The 16,458-nt window shown below is 45.0% G+C and overlaps 1 protein-coding gene across 1 annotated transcript in view; it reads right to left on the reverse strand.

Annotated features, from left to right (window-relative positions):
* TPO (thyroid peroxidase) overlaps nucleotides 1-16,458 on the reverse strand; it is a 1,097,706-nt gene that overhangs the window by 558,037 nt on the left and 523,211 nt on the right. Inside the window, exon 7 of the mRNA XM_078646792.1 lies at nucleotides 15,838-16,044. Within this exon, the coding sequence (XP_078502918.1) occupies nucleotides 15,838-16,044 (207 nt within the window). The remainder of the gene's footprint in view (nucleotides 1-15,837; nucleotides 16,045-16,458) is intronic.

The following is a 16,458-nucleotide window of genomic DNA, read 5'->3' on the forward strand; positions in this document are numbered from 1 at the left end:
TTAAAGCAGAAATGGACGATATTCTATTGTCTACGACTACGACAGTCCCATAGAAAATATACGGGTAGTAACTGATACAAATATGTGTTTGTGGTCTAAAAAGCATGCTTATTGTGTCAATAAGGCTTTTAAACCAAGGGATCAGCATGAGTATATGATGACATTCTTCATTCCTCAGATTATCCCAAGCACTGCTAACAAAAGCATAATGAGTTAGATTCATCCCTTCACCGTTATATATGGCGAAGTAACTGAGACTTCAAGCAGATCCTTGTTGATATTTTTGGATCATTCATACCTTCAGTAGGAGTTGCATTAACTGGTGTTCAGATTAGAAAACGTTTGACTTTATTAGATAGACTCACCACCAATATCACAGGTGCTTTAACAGTTATTAACAAAGAATTGCTTGCTATGAACGCCTTGTGTTCAATTTGCTGCTTGCGAAGGAAGGTTGAGTCTGCATGGTAATCCATGCAAGGTAATGTTGTGCGTAGGTTCCAAAAATAGATAACTATTGTATGAGAATTTGCGAAGATAGGTGATTGGTTTAGGAGCCTAGGTGGAGGAATACTTTAATTGCTTTACCTACAAATTGTCAATTTTTAAAAAAACACTTGTGGCATTATTGATACTCCCAATAAATTCATGGTAGCTCTTTACGGGGCTAAAGTAAATGGTGTAGGGAATTGGTATAATTTGCTACATGATCAGGGTCAACCTCCCATGATAGAGAATCATTTGGACAAGATAGTCCGTGAGACACAATGTATTTTTTCCACAAAAGAATGGGAAGTCTTATGCCACCTAGGAAGTAAATCGCTGCACGCTGCAACCTTCAAAAGAATGGTCTTCCTATCAGTTTGGCTGGCCTACCTAACTACCGGAAGCATTGGTAAAAAGATACCCGGATACGGAAAACAGGTGCTTCTGTTGCCAGGCGGATGGAGAGGGGGGTTGGCACCATATTTTTTTTACTTGTCCAAGGTTGAGGTCCTTTTGGGAGGCAATTTTTTTAGATTTAGATCAGGCAATCGGGAAGAGAGTCGCGCCCGAGACTGAGGCTGCCCTTTTCGGATTATGCAGAGACAGAATGATTTAAACAGAGGCCGAATAAGTGTTTCTCTTTATTTCTTGTACTGTAGCCAGCTCTTTAATTCTTCAAAATTGGAAATCTAGAGATGTTCCTTTCCATGTGAAATGGTTTAGTAAAATGGAAAGGACATGAGATTTTGAAGAAGCGTATGCAAGACGGGTGGGAGCTATCAGGAAATTTAAGAAAAATTGGACGTTTTAAGTAACTTAGAAAACCTAAAGGAGGGATAAAATCGTTCGGTATTGAATATTAATGGTTTGGTATATAAAGCACTAGCACTTTATTACATTTTTTTGCACATTGACTCGTTGAAACTATTACCAATTTTATATTAATTATTTGCGATAGAGATATATATTTTTTTTAAATTGTCATGGAAAGATTACATTATTGTATCTGTGTTCAAATGGTTTTCTATGCTTATTCAGATTATATTATGTATATCATGTTCTTAATGCTCTGCTCAATAAAAAAAAATATTTGCTTTTGACACCTCTCTTGATTAGTCTAATGGAAGTTGCATGAGTGCTCTTTCCCTTAAACTTGAAAAATAATTTTATCAGGTAATGTGTTTAAATGTGGGTATAAAAAGCTGTTAGCAAAGAGAAAGAAAATTGATGTAAATGTTGAAAGTTAAGTCTACAATACTATGAAGTATTTAGAAGAATCGAAATAGAAATCCTCAGAAGGAGGGGTTGTGAAAATTGTTTTAACTTTTCTAAGTTTTCACTGTGGATGAAACTGAGCTTGCGCTACATAGCCGTAAGTGTAATGTGTCCTTTTTTTAAATGACGCATCGCTACACCACATGATCATTGTTGTTGTTGTTGCCTATGCTCTAACCGAGAACTGTGTGCTTTCCCACTCTTTTGGGATTAAATTCTACCTAACCAAGGACAATTTAGCTGTCCCAGACCACTCTGTATATAATATTACAATTCAAGTCACCTGTATCGATTCTAGGAGCCTCTGAATCCAATGTAATAGTATTATGAGAGAAACTTTGAATGTATTCCGTAGTAAAATGTTTCTTGTTGTCTGTTCCTCACTGGTGCATATTCTGAACCGTGTAATTCTGTAGAAATGAGTAAAATCGTTTGTCTAAAGTCCTATAAAAGGACCTGCATTTTCCACATGAATGGAACCCCCATTTACCCAATCTTAGACGGTGAATCTATATTGGATTTACTATTGAATTGTACTGAGTTCTTGTACTTATGATCTGTATTCTTGCTGCTAACCTGATAAATGATACTTCATGTAATTTAATAATACTTCTTTACACTTTGGCCCATGTCTGTCATTCTTATTGAGAATGTCCTGGTTCTAATTAATTGTTGAGTCTCACAAGGAGATTAAGACAAGTCCAATCAGGAAGCACCAAAGTTCTTACAGAAACTACTGCACTCCCGGTTCAAGCCGCTGTCATGCACAGAGTAAGTCAAAGTGATCCAGATTTGCATGCCGACAAGATCACCAGGTTAGTTAAGCAGTCATTGTAAATTTGGAGTCAAGATTCATGGAAATCGATACCGAAGCATTTGGGGCACTTAAAGAAAAACACATGAGATGCAATGTGGGCAGATTTTAAAAGTAAGAGAAAGGACGAAGCAGAAATTCATGTGTTGCTGCCTGTAAATGTTTTAATCAGAGGTTCTCAATGAATAGGAAAAGGAATTGGCACTTGATTTAAAGTTAGAAAACTGAAAGCGTATGCGCAGAAAGATGTACTTTAATCCTGTTTCTGTCCCTCTACAGTAAATATAATGTTTATTTGTTATATGCTCACTAAACTGTAGAAAGGACTGACAACATGCAACAGCTGCATTTACAGCAGCATTACCACTATGAAGGTTTTTGAGCTGTGACTATCTATGCTTGGAGGGGCAATAACAGAACCTTTTTTATTTTCGGCAGGACTGGTAAGTTCGGGCACCGGGCAATCCCCCGGTAGGCTGGATAGGGTGGGGGGCTGGTTTTTTGACAGGGGGGCCGGTTTTGTTGTTGGGGCACAAACAACTACAACTATCTGCATAATAATTCTGGTGCTGCAGCACCGTCCGTATCCGTGACCCGATTTACTTGCACCATGCACGCGCAGCACCCAGAAGTATCCGCCGCCACGTCTGCGCAGTCACCCGTAGGGTGGGGCTGGTGTTGGTAATTATCATGCGCATTGCGGGGCTCGTGCTAAAAAAAGTGTGCCTGACTAGGCCGAGGCATTGGCAGGCATCCTGGAGGCCAGAGAGATGTCAGAGAAAGAGAGGCACACCATAATTTAATTAAAAGCCCCCCTGTCTGCCGCCCGCAGGTGAGTCTCCAATGACTGTCCACTGTCATTTGCATGCAATGCCTGTGTGAGCATGGTGTAAAGGGCTGTGATGGGCCCTAGGCCCTCATGCTGGCAGCACTCATGCACTGACACTGGACACACTGGAGGTATGGTGCAACTGGCCTAGAGCACGTGGGCTCGGCCTCTTTTATTACTGCTGTGTCACGTGACCAGTGACATCAGTGGTGGGTGGGTGTTCAGTGTAGTTACAGGCTCAGCACTAGAATGCTGACTTGTGCTGGGCATTACATCCCTTCCCAAATTGCTTAAAAAAATTAAACCAAACACAAAAAGTCCAAAACCTGTGGGGGAAAGAAAACATAAAAATGTATCATTGGACTTTTCACTTTCAAACAAGTCTCTTTGGCTGCTTGCAAGCCGCAGGCAATATAGTTCTTGCATTCAGGACTAACAGTTCTCGGTGGCACAGTTCGCAGTTGTTCGGCGGGTTCATTCTTGGTCTGTGCTGTCTGTCCGCTGTTCTCAGCCCTGCATTTGCTTCGCTCCGTTGGTGATGAAAGTTAGATGGATGACATAGGTGTCAACAGTCTTCTGGTTTCGTGATGTTTTCCGGGCAGGTTTTAGTGTTGACTTTTGGCAGGTGAATAGAGTAGGCGCACACATCCCTCTCACTAGGATGCCCCTCCCGCCGGTATTCTTCTCTCACCAGATGTCCGGGAGGACCCCTTTACCAGGCTTCCACTGGACTGGTGTTTTCGGTCGTGTTGCTCTACCATAGCCTTAGGGCCGTGAGCAGGGCGCTCCACGAGCCTCACCGTTGTGTCCTAGTTCCACCTGAAGGTTGAGTTGTCAACTCTCTTCATTGCTCGCGAGGCTTTCAACCCCTTGGGTCCTGCAGACGCGCTTCTGTAGATCTGTCTCTCGTGCGGGACTTGCTGCCACCAGAGTCCCTCGAGGCCTCTGATTCTAGTTTTCAAAAAAGTTTGTTCCCCAAATGAAGTGTGGAAGTGGAATGTACATCCAAGGAGTACATAGGGGTTTATTATATGCACGGTAAAGAATAAGTTATCCGTGTTTTTCATTATCGAGGTGAAATTAGTATACACACCCGGATTGATAAATAAGAGAACTGACACAAGCGTTCCCTCTAATCGAAAACTACCAAAATGGCGCTGACACATACATGAAGACGAGAGCTTACAATAACACTCGTTCAACTATTATAACTATAAATAGTGGAGCATTAATCGGTTAATAATAGTAAGCTATAATACTGGATTTACCAAGCCTCGCATACTTTATTTAATTACGCAGAGTAACACCGACTAACCCCAGTTACAGACGACACTTTAAAGTTTTTCTATATAATTACGCTCCTTCGAGCCTCACGACAAACAGCTGAAAAGTGAGACTCCTTTAATGTATAGCGCGCTGTGTACCGGACAACCACACTTAAGATGGCGCTATTGTTAGCATACCGCGGTAAACAAGGCCATGCAGGTCTTGGTTCTCGAAATAGAACTAAATGATGCTGTAGTTTCAGGAAATACATAGAGAAAACTACTAACATGGTGGCTAATATCTCTAACACAGGTGATCGTACTAACGTTATCTATCAATCAATCTCGCCACCTTTTGCTAATTAAGAAAGGTATATAAGAGGGGCCATTGGTGACTCTCCCATACCGGAAGCTGGGGAACACCACGAGACCAACTGCCGATTTTCACGGTAAGGAGATATACTGGCAAGGGGACACGCTGTTAGAATCAGCACTCTGCAAGCGCGGTATCGGCTCCACGCCCTAGACCTTAGGGGAGTAACGATACCAATACCCCCGTGATGTAGGCGAGCGGATCACAGAAAGGGTGGGCACGCTGTTAGAATCAGCACTCTGCAAGCGCGGTATCGGCTCCACGCCCTAGACCTTAGGGGAGTAATGATACCAATACCTCCGCGATGTAGGTGAGCGGATCATAGAAAGGTGGGCACCAAATATACCCAGATAGCCGTCCTCTCAAATATGACCCCAATTCCAGCAGCCTTATAAATATTGGGTGGTTAGGTTTGTAACCATTAGGCACGACACACCGGGGTGAGGGTAGACCTATGAGAATCATGTGTAACTCTCGTAAACAAACTCTGGAGTCTAAACACAGACTTAAAGACACAAATTTAAATAAAATCGGTAGTTAGTTTAAACCTATAGTCAATATTTGCCGGATATATGGGCTAACTTTAGTACTACGAATTGGATAACAATTGTCTATAGAGAAATAATGCTTTTTACAATATTGCCCTATTACATAGGTCCACACGAGGAGTCTACAAACAAAAGGGTGCAAAAACAGGGCACCGAGCCTCCTGCCAAATGCACAATAGAGGACAGCATCTGTAATGGTCACGCTGCCAGCGGGAAGTGCATAATTCTGTGGTACGTATGGGTATTAATAGGTTAGGCATCAGTTTCGTTAATATTACCCCAACATATCGAATCTGAAATTTCATGCCCTGTTTACCCAACACAGGCATTAAGAAACAGATGGAATTGGTGTACAAGTTTACAGCCTGACCAAAGAACAAAGATACATGTTCACTGGTATGTACTTAGCCTACAGATGTATTAGATGACAGGTAACATCACAGCCACATGATAAGGGCTTTCATGATGATGTTTTGTGTATTTATACAGACATCGGCGAACTCGATAGTCCCTGCGCAGATTGAAAGACGCAGTATTGATGAAATAATAGACCATCGATTCATTGTCTCCCCGGTTTTAAAGTAAGTTGCTTAATGTATAAACGACAACAGGCCGCCGACAATGATTTGAATGAATTGTTTTCTCCCTCAAAGAAATTTTGAAAAGAATCTCTTTTCTTACCCTCGTATTTCAGATTGCGCGACCCATGAGAAATGGTTGCACAACACAAAAGATCATATCTGAAGACAGAGGTATCCTGATTATTAAGAACAGGAACCGTACTCCAACAATTCAAGTAGGTTGGGTTCATAAGTTTTTCACCAAACAGCTTAGATAGTGACATGAGCTAGATGTGCCCACAACTAGAACAATCTCTCTCCAAGTACAATAAATCAATGGCATGTATTTCTTTTTAGAAAGAAGAACACATTGGGTTTTAATTCGTCTGTCCTGAAGAAGGTGCCACTATACCTTATGCACCGAAACGCGTCGACAAAGGACTTATTTTATTGTGTGTGTATACTGAATATGTTTATTAATTTGTGAACTTTTTGTTTTATTTAATATTTAAATTTGATACATAATCAACAGTGACTCTGTGCTAGAATACCGTAATACGGAATTGTTAGAGAGAGGTGTGAATATTGTACCAGAGCACTGCGCGAATATAGTTGCAAAAATGTTTTTAATGAAGAATGAATCTGTTTTAATAAAATAAACTTTGAGAGATCTTAATTCAATCTAGTGTGGAGTTATAATAACATTTAGTGTCACGGTTTAAAAACAAAAGTTATTGGATATACATGTAGGCCTGTTGGTCACTAATATAAAAGCCTAATAACACAGAAAGGAAACTTTTTTGAAAACTACTCTATACCCAGTCCTTTCTGGTTTCTGTGAAACTCTCTTCTTTTGTAAGACTCTGATTCTAGTTTGCCACGGGCTGGTGCAAGGTGGTCAGTTCCTCAACTTCCGGAGGCCTGAGTAGTCTCGCCATCCAATCTTCCGCTCAAACCCCAGAGGTAGATGTCGCTAACCGTCTAGCTTGCTCTCTCCTGCGATCGCCATGTGGATGGATGGCTCGTAGGTGGTTGTCTTTGGTCTGCGCTGCCGGTGCTCTTGCCAGGCTTGACTTCCATTGCACTCAGGTGTTCCAGTGCCTGTCACCTTGCTTCTTTCCGCAGGGGTGGCTTCTTCTTGCAGTGGCAGTGTGCCATTCCGATTTCTCCCTTCTTCTTTTCTTCTTAGTGGCGGTGGCCACTCTGTTCTTTCTTCCTTCTTCTCCTCTTCTCGCGACGTACCCTGGTCCCCATTTCTTCATCTTCTCTGGCCAGGCTTTCCCATGCAGTGCGCGCACTCTGCACGTGTCATCCTGGTCTTGTCCTAGTCCTAGGACACTGTCTTCTTGTCACTCACTTCCCAGGGTTAGCGTCGCGACGTTCACTTCCTCTTTCTGTCGCTTTCAATAATTACGGGGTTGAATTTCGTGGGTCCATGTCCTTTCCTTTATGGCGTCGCGCCCTTCTTCTCCCTGTTCCTTCTTGCGACGTGATCTGGTCACTGTACTGCCTTGGTCTTTCCAGCCAGTCTTCTCCAGGTAGCGTGCACTCCACCTGGTTCTCTCTGGTCTGGGCATGGCTCTCAGACGCTGGTCTTGTCTTCAAGTGACTGAACCGGTTGTCGCCATCTTCTCAGATGCTTCTTTTCTTTCCTTGGCGACCAGACTGGGTGGTCGGCTTTTCACCTTCGGCATGAGTCGTCATGCTGTGCTATCTTCTTCGTGGTCGCTATTCACCTTCACGGTGTTTTGGCGTTGGCGCATCGCCGTGTGGCGTCACTCTGGTGCTCCTGATTCCTGGCTCTCCTGGCACGTTCCGGCGCAGTGCTGCACGGTCCTGTCGTGCGGGATGTGGAATTCTTGCACTCCTGTCGCTTTTCTGCGCTGACTCCTGGCGTCTTCCTTGCGCTTTCTGGAGAGTACCTGCGCTTCTGGCGTCGCAGTGCTCACCTTCGTTCCTCGCTCTCTTCTTTGAGCACTTTGGGCACTCCTGGTGCTTTCTTGCGCTTGACCACTGTACTTGCGCAGCTCCTGGTCGTGTCGCACTGTAGATCCTCCTCTTACTCCTTTGGTACTCTAGACCGTCCTCTTACTCCTTTGGTATTCTAGACCGTCCTCTTACTCCTTTGGTACCGTGTGGCATTGCTGCGCCAATTTTGCGTTGCTGCGTGGCGTTCCTGTGCCAGTCCTATGCTGCGTGTCCCCTTAACTTTCCTTCAGGGTTGGCTTGTCTACAACACTGTTCCTTTCTTCTGTGCTTCTGGCACAGTCTCCTTTTGCCTCAGGAGGTTGCGTATTGAGGTGGCGTCGCAGTCTGTGAGGGATAGTATTCTGCGCAGATCTTCCTCCCTGTAGATGTGCTCACCGCAATGTCCCTGCGCTGTCGTCTGCTTGTGCCTTCGCTCATCTGGCACTTGGTTTGGCCAACCTTCCACTTTGGTCTCTGCTGGTCACGGTGCTTCAGGCTGCCCTCTTCACAGCAGCCGGGCCCCTGCTCCCACTCCTGTTTGTAGATTGCAGCAGCCCAGAATTGTCCCCGAGCACCCTCAGTGCTCTCCAGGCATTGTGCTCTGATCTGCTGCCTTGTGACTGATCAGCGGGTGCATTGCTGCGAGATGGCCACTAGGTGGCAGTGCCTTGTTTTTCCAGTGCGCGAGTCTGTGTGTGCTCCTAACGCTGTGGACCTCGCGCTTGCTGGGACCCGTGGGGGGGGCTGCTCCTGTCCTGCCTTCTGCGGCACCCACTGCGCTGGGGCGGTGATAAGCCAGCGCGGCTCCCAGGGACTTCTGCCTTCCTCGTGGTGAGTGTCCCTCTTTGTTTTGCCAGTCTTTCACTCTTTTTTTTTTCTTTTCACCCCTCGCCGCAGGGGCGGAGTTCCTCTCCGACGGCTGCTTTCCTTCTGTTGCCCCTCCGCCACCGCGGCTTCACTCACCACATGCTGCGCGGCGGGGAAAGGGTGTTGGCGCTATTGTCCGGGCGCTCTGCCTTCGGACATGCACGGGCGCTGCCAGTGTCCTGAGGCTGCTTTCAGCCGGATGCTGAGTTTCTCGCTACTCCCCCGGGCTTTTCAGGTGGGGCATCGGCACAGTTTGTCTCTTGTCGGGGACGGGGGAGCAGTTAGCTACTCTGCTCTCCGTCCTCCTTCCTCGGCCTTCGTCCTCGCCCCCACGTCCTGCAGCTAGGGCTCACCTTCGTGCTGGGGCCTTTTCCTGCCTCGCGGGTAGGCTCCGCTTGTCTTCTTTATGACTCCGAGGGTTCTTCACACGCTCCCCGCTGCCTTGATCCTCTCAATCGCGGGTGGGCTCAACTTCTCAGTCGACGCCCCGCAGCTTCCCTCACGCTGCGGGTGCTCTGGAACAGTTTATTCCCTCGCCGCCGCACTTCCCACACGCGGCGGGGGACGCTGCAGGCAGGCCGTGGGTGGGCTCCGCGAGCCTTGCTTAATCACGGGGGCAGTTGCGGCCGACGCCGCGTCGCAGTAAGCAGGCCGCGGGTGGGCTCCGCGAGCCTTGCTCCTTCATAGCGTTTGTTGTGGACGGCCGTGCGTTCGCCAGGGCGCCATGACCATGCGGGTGGGCTCCGCTTTAACATCAAATATGAGGGGGGGTCGCTTCGAACTTACGCGGCCCCCCCAGGCACCGGGCTCACCTCAGGCCTACGGGCCTCCTCTCAGTTCGTCGCGGTCGACGCGGGTGGGCTCCGGTCTATCCGCGTTGTCACCATCTCCCTTGCGGCCGGTCCAGGTGGGCTCTGGCCGGTCCGCGTTTGCTTCGGGGCACCGCCACGGCACCTCCTCCTTCTCCAGGCCCAGGGCTCGACACTCGCCTCGTGGGCCTCTCGGCGGCCGGCTCGAGTCTTCCTAGGGGTGTGCCTTATTTGCAGCAGGCAGCTCTCTCTTCCCCTTTTCCATTAAGTTTTCCTTCAGCTGTGGCACGCTGGGCACAGCTCCGCACTCGTCGCCAATGTAAAGGGCTGTGATGGGCCCTAGGCCCTCATGCTGGCAAGCACTCATGCACTGACACAGGACACACTGGAGGTTTTATTACTGCTGTGTCACCTGACCAGTGACAACAGTGGTGGGTGGGTGTTCAGTGTAGTTACAGGCTCAGCACTAGAATGCTGACTTGTGCTGGGCATTACACATGGCACTGTCTGTATGGGCGGGCGTCGCGACCGGGCCGGGACCGGGATTAAAAGCAAAAGTTTAGGCCCCGGCCCGGTTTCTTCAGCGCAGTGGATTTATTGTGAGCTGAGGTCAGGCCTGTCCGTGGTGGTGGCTGGCCTCGGTCTAGGTCTAGGCTATGAGGAGCGGCTGCGATTATGTGTACACAAGCATTCTTAGTGGGTTTTTTTTGGGTTCTTGTGCTTTGTATGTTCATAGTTGTGCGTTTATCTCGCACTGCATTGTTGAGAATCCACAGACTCAAGCGATATCGATCTACGTCCCTTTTTTACAACTGTGCGCTGCTGCGAAATACTTCCTTAAACCTCCTTATCTCTTGCAGTGTAGTCCCCTTCGGAAGTGAACAATATCAGTCTGTTGTTCAAATGTTGAGAATCTAGGCGAGCCATCCTGTTATATGGATAAGAATTTTTTGAGCCCCCATCCTGCATTCTATTTACATAGCTAGTCTGACTAGCTTTGCTTTTATTGATTGATCAATTAAGAATAATGTAGACAACGTTAAAATACTTTAAAGAGTGACTGTTAGAAGTGATAGAAATGACCAGCTTTAATAGCTCCAATTACAAGCTGCGTGGTACTGGGGCAGATTTCCCACATGTATTTGTATGTGAATTTACCTTTACTGTGCGGAATCACTCCAGTACGGTGCAGTTACGAATTCAGCCCCATGGAATGGGAAATTACTTTGTAGGACCAATTTGGTCGGTTGAAAAACACATGGAAGCTGCCATTCCCTTGGGTCTTTGCACATACATTTACCGCCTGCTGTGAGCAAGTAGTAAATGTAGGCAGGGACAGGTCCCTGAGTGGGGAGGGTGGTAGGGGCTGGGGGAATTTGGGGTATGGAGGGGAACTTTTTTTCTAGCAGGGGGAAGCATTGTCACGAGCCAGATCACCTATAGCACTGCGTGGTTGTAAACTCATTCAGGTTATGTAAGTAAGCATGCTTTCCAGTGTCATCAGAACTTGGCACTCAGCCGATTCAGAATTATGTGCAGCTACTGACCTGAGAGGCAGTGGGGGCTGGCATTTAGGCAGAGTGGGGGGTGGCTCGCTAGCTACATGCCGGACAGGGGCTGGTCTGGCAACATTTTGCCAGGGCTGCTTTTAGTTCCCAGTCCGGCCCTGCCGACTTTGAGGCATTGCAACCAGTGCCACCGCACCCGGTGCCAAGCTCAGAGGATGCTGTATTTTGAAGCCTCCGATGGAATTAAAGGCGCCTGTTGCAGAGTTGCTTGTGTGCCTAGGCAATAATAAAAGCATGAAGATAACTGTAGTGATTCATGTATCTACTGGAGAGAGATTGTGGTTTGTCTCACTCACCATAAAGTAGTGCAGAGGGTTAATGTGTCTGCTGCAATGCATGTGTACCACGCAGATTGCATTTTTGTATGTACAGAGTGGTTTACTTTTTTGGTCCAGCGACCTTTTCTTACTTGCAGTTCATAAGTCACAATCGTAATATGACACAATCATCAAAGAGATGGATGCAAACGGTAAGACATAGGTTAGAAACGTATGTTTTTCCGCCTTTCCTTAGCTTAAGGTAGATAAAGAGGGTTTGCGGGGTTAGAAATAAATCTTATTAGAAAAGCCAACATAAGAACTGTGTTGCATGTTCAGTGGCATAGTCAGAACTTTTCCCGCCCTGGGCGGTCCATGAGTTTGCCTCCCATCTACAGCATGGCCATTGTAGGGAAGAGCAGGGGGAGTTAGTTGGTTGATGATGAATACATTTTATTTAAAAGAAAACTTACCTTATGCTCACCTCCGCCTCCGAAAAAAGTGCCGCCCACGACAGAAAGCCCCCCACCCCTACAACACCACTGTTAGATCTTGAGTTTGTGCATCTCGAGACCAAGAATTCTTAAACTATACTTTCTTCCAGTATGAATGACATGTGACTCCAACATGATGTAGTCCCCATTGTCTTCTGTAACATTTTCTGTACACTGATTTGCACACTTACAACTCATTGTCTGTCTATAATCTGTGTGTGACGTAAATATTCTGACTCCCTACATTGGTATGAGTTGCATTATAAAACAAATTAAATTTTGTGAGAGAGTGGCTATGGAGAGATGAGATGCAACATTGGCAGATAGGAGAGGTGGAAATCTACATGCATAGGTTTGTGAATAGCTATGACTATTTTAGAACTACTAAACATACAACAAAATATAGTTTGTGAATAGGACCTTTAGGTTCTCCTTTCTTGATCACATGAACTTTTATACGATCCTTAGAAATTAGTGTTGAAAAGAGACTGTTGCTCAAAATCAGACTGGTGCACTTTCATGTACTGCATCATACATGGTGCTCAGCAAAATTCCTGAAAGTCCACCAATGCTGTCTCTTTTATGCCCCACAAGAATAAGTCTTGGAACGCCTCATTGTCTATTGCCTAATGTGCTGGGGAGCAAATGACTTCCAATGGTGCCTGAGCAAAGCTTTGTGTAAGGATCGTGAACAAATAATCAGTATCATGCAGAACAGGATACATTATGACCAAACTTACCCATTCCTTACATTTCTGGATAGAATAAAACTATGTATGTAATATTATTGAAACATGCAATTGGTGTACAACTGTTTATGAAATTAGGTAGCGAGAAGGTGAAATGGTATGTGTTGTATCCATTTCTTGTTAGATGGTATTTGGTTATTTAGTTCTGTATTGCCACACGTTTCAGTGCAGCTTTAATTAACCAGGTGACCCCTTACCTTACAAATCCTTACATTTTAGCATTTGTGGTGAACTTAACTTCCACTTGGACCAGTCTAACAATATTGGTGCTTGAGGACTGGTGGATGAATTAGCTGCACTTCAGCTGGTTCAACTAGTAAGAGGTCCCACACACATAACATGCCACCTTCTTGCAACATTCCCAATTAAGAGGTTGCACTTCCCTGACCTTTGGCCTGGTCACACCACTATCTGATCCCTATGACTGTAGCAATATCAAAGATCAGCAACTTTCCCCCCAGCAATACAATTAGTGAAAGGCCCTGGCACAACCTAAATCTGACAGAATTTAGCGTCTATATATCTGCCACCATCCCTGAGTTAGATAGCAATGTGGATAACTCTGATTCCAAGGTAAAGGCCTTGCTCTCATCAGCTCTTGGCAAGTTTCCCCCTACCCCCCATCAAGCTCAGGCCAAAAGTAAGCCCTCTGCTCCCTGATTTAACGAGGAGTTAGTGGCAGAGCATTGCAAAGTGATTGAGTGAGCCTGGAGAACGTCTTATGACGCAGTGGCCAAACTAACGTATATGAGGGCAAAGTATACCAAAAAGCAATAAGGAAAGCACAAACATAACTCTTCTCCAATAAGATTTTAAATAGCAAAACCCCTCAAAAGAAATCTTTTCCATTTTAAACAGTTTCATGAAACCTGTCATGAGAGGGCCAGTTGAGGCCTCAACTGAACACTCCAACAATATTGCTGACTTTTTCATTGAAAAGATCAACACTCTTTACTTTCATGTCTCGAGTAAGGTGCCTACTGACATTGAGGCCTGTCCTGCCCGTTCAGACGAATCACAACCTGGGGAAAACTTAATGAACTATCCTCCATTGACCTGCCTTCTTTTTCCACTGTGTACTCCCCGTTGACCCCCTTAAACCAGACTTTGCCCTCAAATTCCCTGAGGCCATCCTTCCCTCATTTTTTTGAGGTGGCCAATCTCTCCCTGTCTATGGATACTGTTCTACAGGCATGGAAGCAGGCAAAGCCATGCTGAGGAAAGTCTCTCTTTACCCTGTAAAACCTGAAAATTATTGTCCTGTTTCCCTGCTCTCTTACCGATGTAAAGTTATGGAAAAACATGTCAATCAAATCCTAATGGAGTTCCTAAAAAATAATCACATTCTGGATATGCCCCAAAACTGTTTTAGGTTGAATCACAGTTCAGAATTGGCCTTGCTGACAGCTACAGAATCTCTTAAAAGAGTTGCTGATGAGGGCGGTTCTGAAACCCTCATTGTTTTGGACCGGAGTACCACTTTTGACACGGTATCCAATAAGGTGCTCCTACTGTACCTTTGTGATGTAGATGTCTGTGGCAAGGCTCTACCCTTGTTTGCTTCTTTTTTGAACAACCACTCTTTTCAGCTTATTTCTCCTCCTTTCCCTTCCTCACTAAGACCATTGGAACACAGAGTCCCACAGGGCTCCTCATTGAGCCCTACCCTCTTTAATATTTATCTCAGGTCTTGAGGGAGATTGTGAAGTCCTATGGGATTTCTATAGTATATTATACATATGGTAATCAACTTTTTGTCTATTTCCCTGCTGATGGCTTTTAAGATTCTGTTAAATTGAAATAATGTATGCTGGCGTTGGGAACCTGGATGAATGACAACTGTCTTAGATTTAAACAAAAATCAGATTCTGCTGTTCGGCAAGCATACCCAGAGGTGTGAGGTTTACTGGTGGCTGGATGCTCAGGGGCTTCATCCTAGCCCCAAATCATCCTTCAAATACTTGGGCATTTGGCTTGAAAACTCTCTTTCCTTTAAGAACCAAGTAAGAATGCATAGCGGCTCCTCTTTCGGTCTCCTCAGAGACCTCAAATCTATCATACGTTTTTTTACAATCCCACATTCGACAGGTGATTATTCAATCACTCATCCTGTTAGGTTTTGATTATTGCAACAACTTTACTTGTGTTCCAAGAAATCAATCATGAAGAGACTACATGTGTTCCAGAATTCTGTGTCCTGACTATTTTTGGCTTTCCTACGTTCTGTTCCTTATCAGGACTCCTTCTGAAGCTCCACAATCGCATCCAAGTTTAAAGTACTCAGTACTGCCCATAAGATAATACACTGCTTAGGAGCCCCTATCCTCTCAGATCTGATGCTGCCCTATCTTCCTACCAAAGTTCTGTGCTCTGTAGATCTTAATCTGGAAGTGGTCACCGATTCAAGAGAAGGAAATTGGGTGGTCGCTCCTTTGTACTGCATCTGTCCTTTGGAACAGCATGCCTCATGTTTTAAAGACTGCCCGAGTCATCTTTGTGTCAGAAAAAAAATTAAAATGGCTGTTTTCTACTCACGTCTCTTGCTAGCCTTTTGTCCTTCCTGTTGCTTTCTACTGGATTTCTGGGTCCAGCGCTGGGAAGCCCAGTTGCTGAGGCAACCATGCGCTCCACAAATCATATTAACATCAAATAACAAAACAAGACTTTCCCTCGAGGCAAAACAATGAAAGTACTATTATCATAAACATGTTTAAAGCATAATTAATGAGGAAGCCTCAGACATTGAATGCAATATTCCCAAACATACTTTGAACGGGCTGTGCGCAAGTAAATATTAGATCTAAAGGAGGGTTACTGCAGTTGCTACTAATTTTTCTAAAAGTTCATTACTTGGCATTAAAGATAACATTGTATTTTTTTTTTACAAAAAATAAGACATTGTTAGTATTCTATTTTAAGATATCCAGACGAATTAACCCTTTTGACATTATGAGTGGCAATCCCTTCATAAATACCTTTATTGGATAGCATGGCTCTTGGTTTTGGCATGACAGATGGCATTCTTCTCCTGCAAGGAACGACACTCTGCTGGTACTCTGGGGCGTGAATGCGATGTCATGATCAATATACTGTCCCCAATCAATTATAAGGTGTGAATACAGACTATCTTCAGTAACTGCTTCATTGGATACTTGGATGAGTTTTCGTGTTACTTCCCTCACCTGGTAAACAACAGAAACTATTAGTTTGATATTCTATGTTTTCACTGCATCGTGATTCCTTCAATGATAATACAGCACTGAACAATATACTGACAATCATAATTCTGATCCCACTGTTCCCTTCTCTATCCCCTTAGGATATACACCCGTGACGAATGAGGCTGGTACCAGCTTCCCATCACTGGTATTATGACACAAGACATTCCACCTAGGTCGAAATCCTGCCTGATCATACCTATGTAATGAATGATGAATACACTATAATGATCCACATGTTTATTGTTCCTTTGGCTTTTCCACCTCCTTTTGAAAGCGATCAGCGTTTTCCATGTAAAATCGACTTGGCATACGATAGACGATTCGACCCCTAAACAGACAAATATTCTATGTTTATATTGAACATCTTTGAAAAGC

This window comes from Lissotriton helveticus, chromosome 6 (genome assembly GCF_964261635.1).
Source record: "Lissotriton helveticus chromosome 6, aLisHel1.1, whole genome shotgun sequence".
NCBI classification, from domain to species: domain Eukaryota; kingdom Metazoa; phylum Chordata; class Amphibia; order Caudata; family Salamandridae; genus Lissotriton; species Lissotriton helveticus.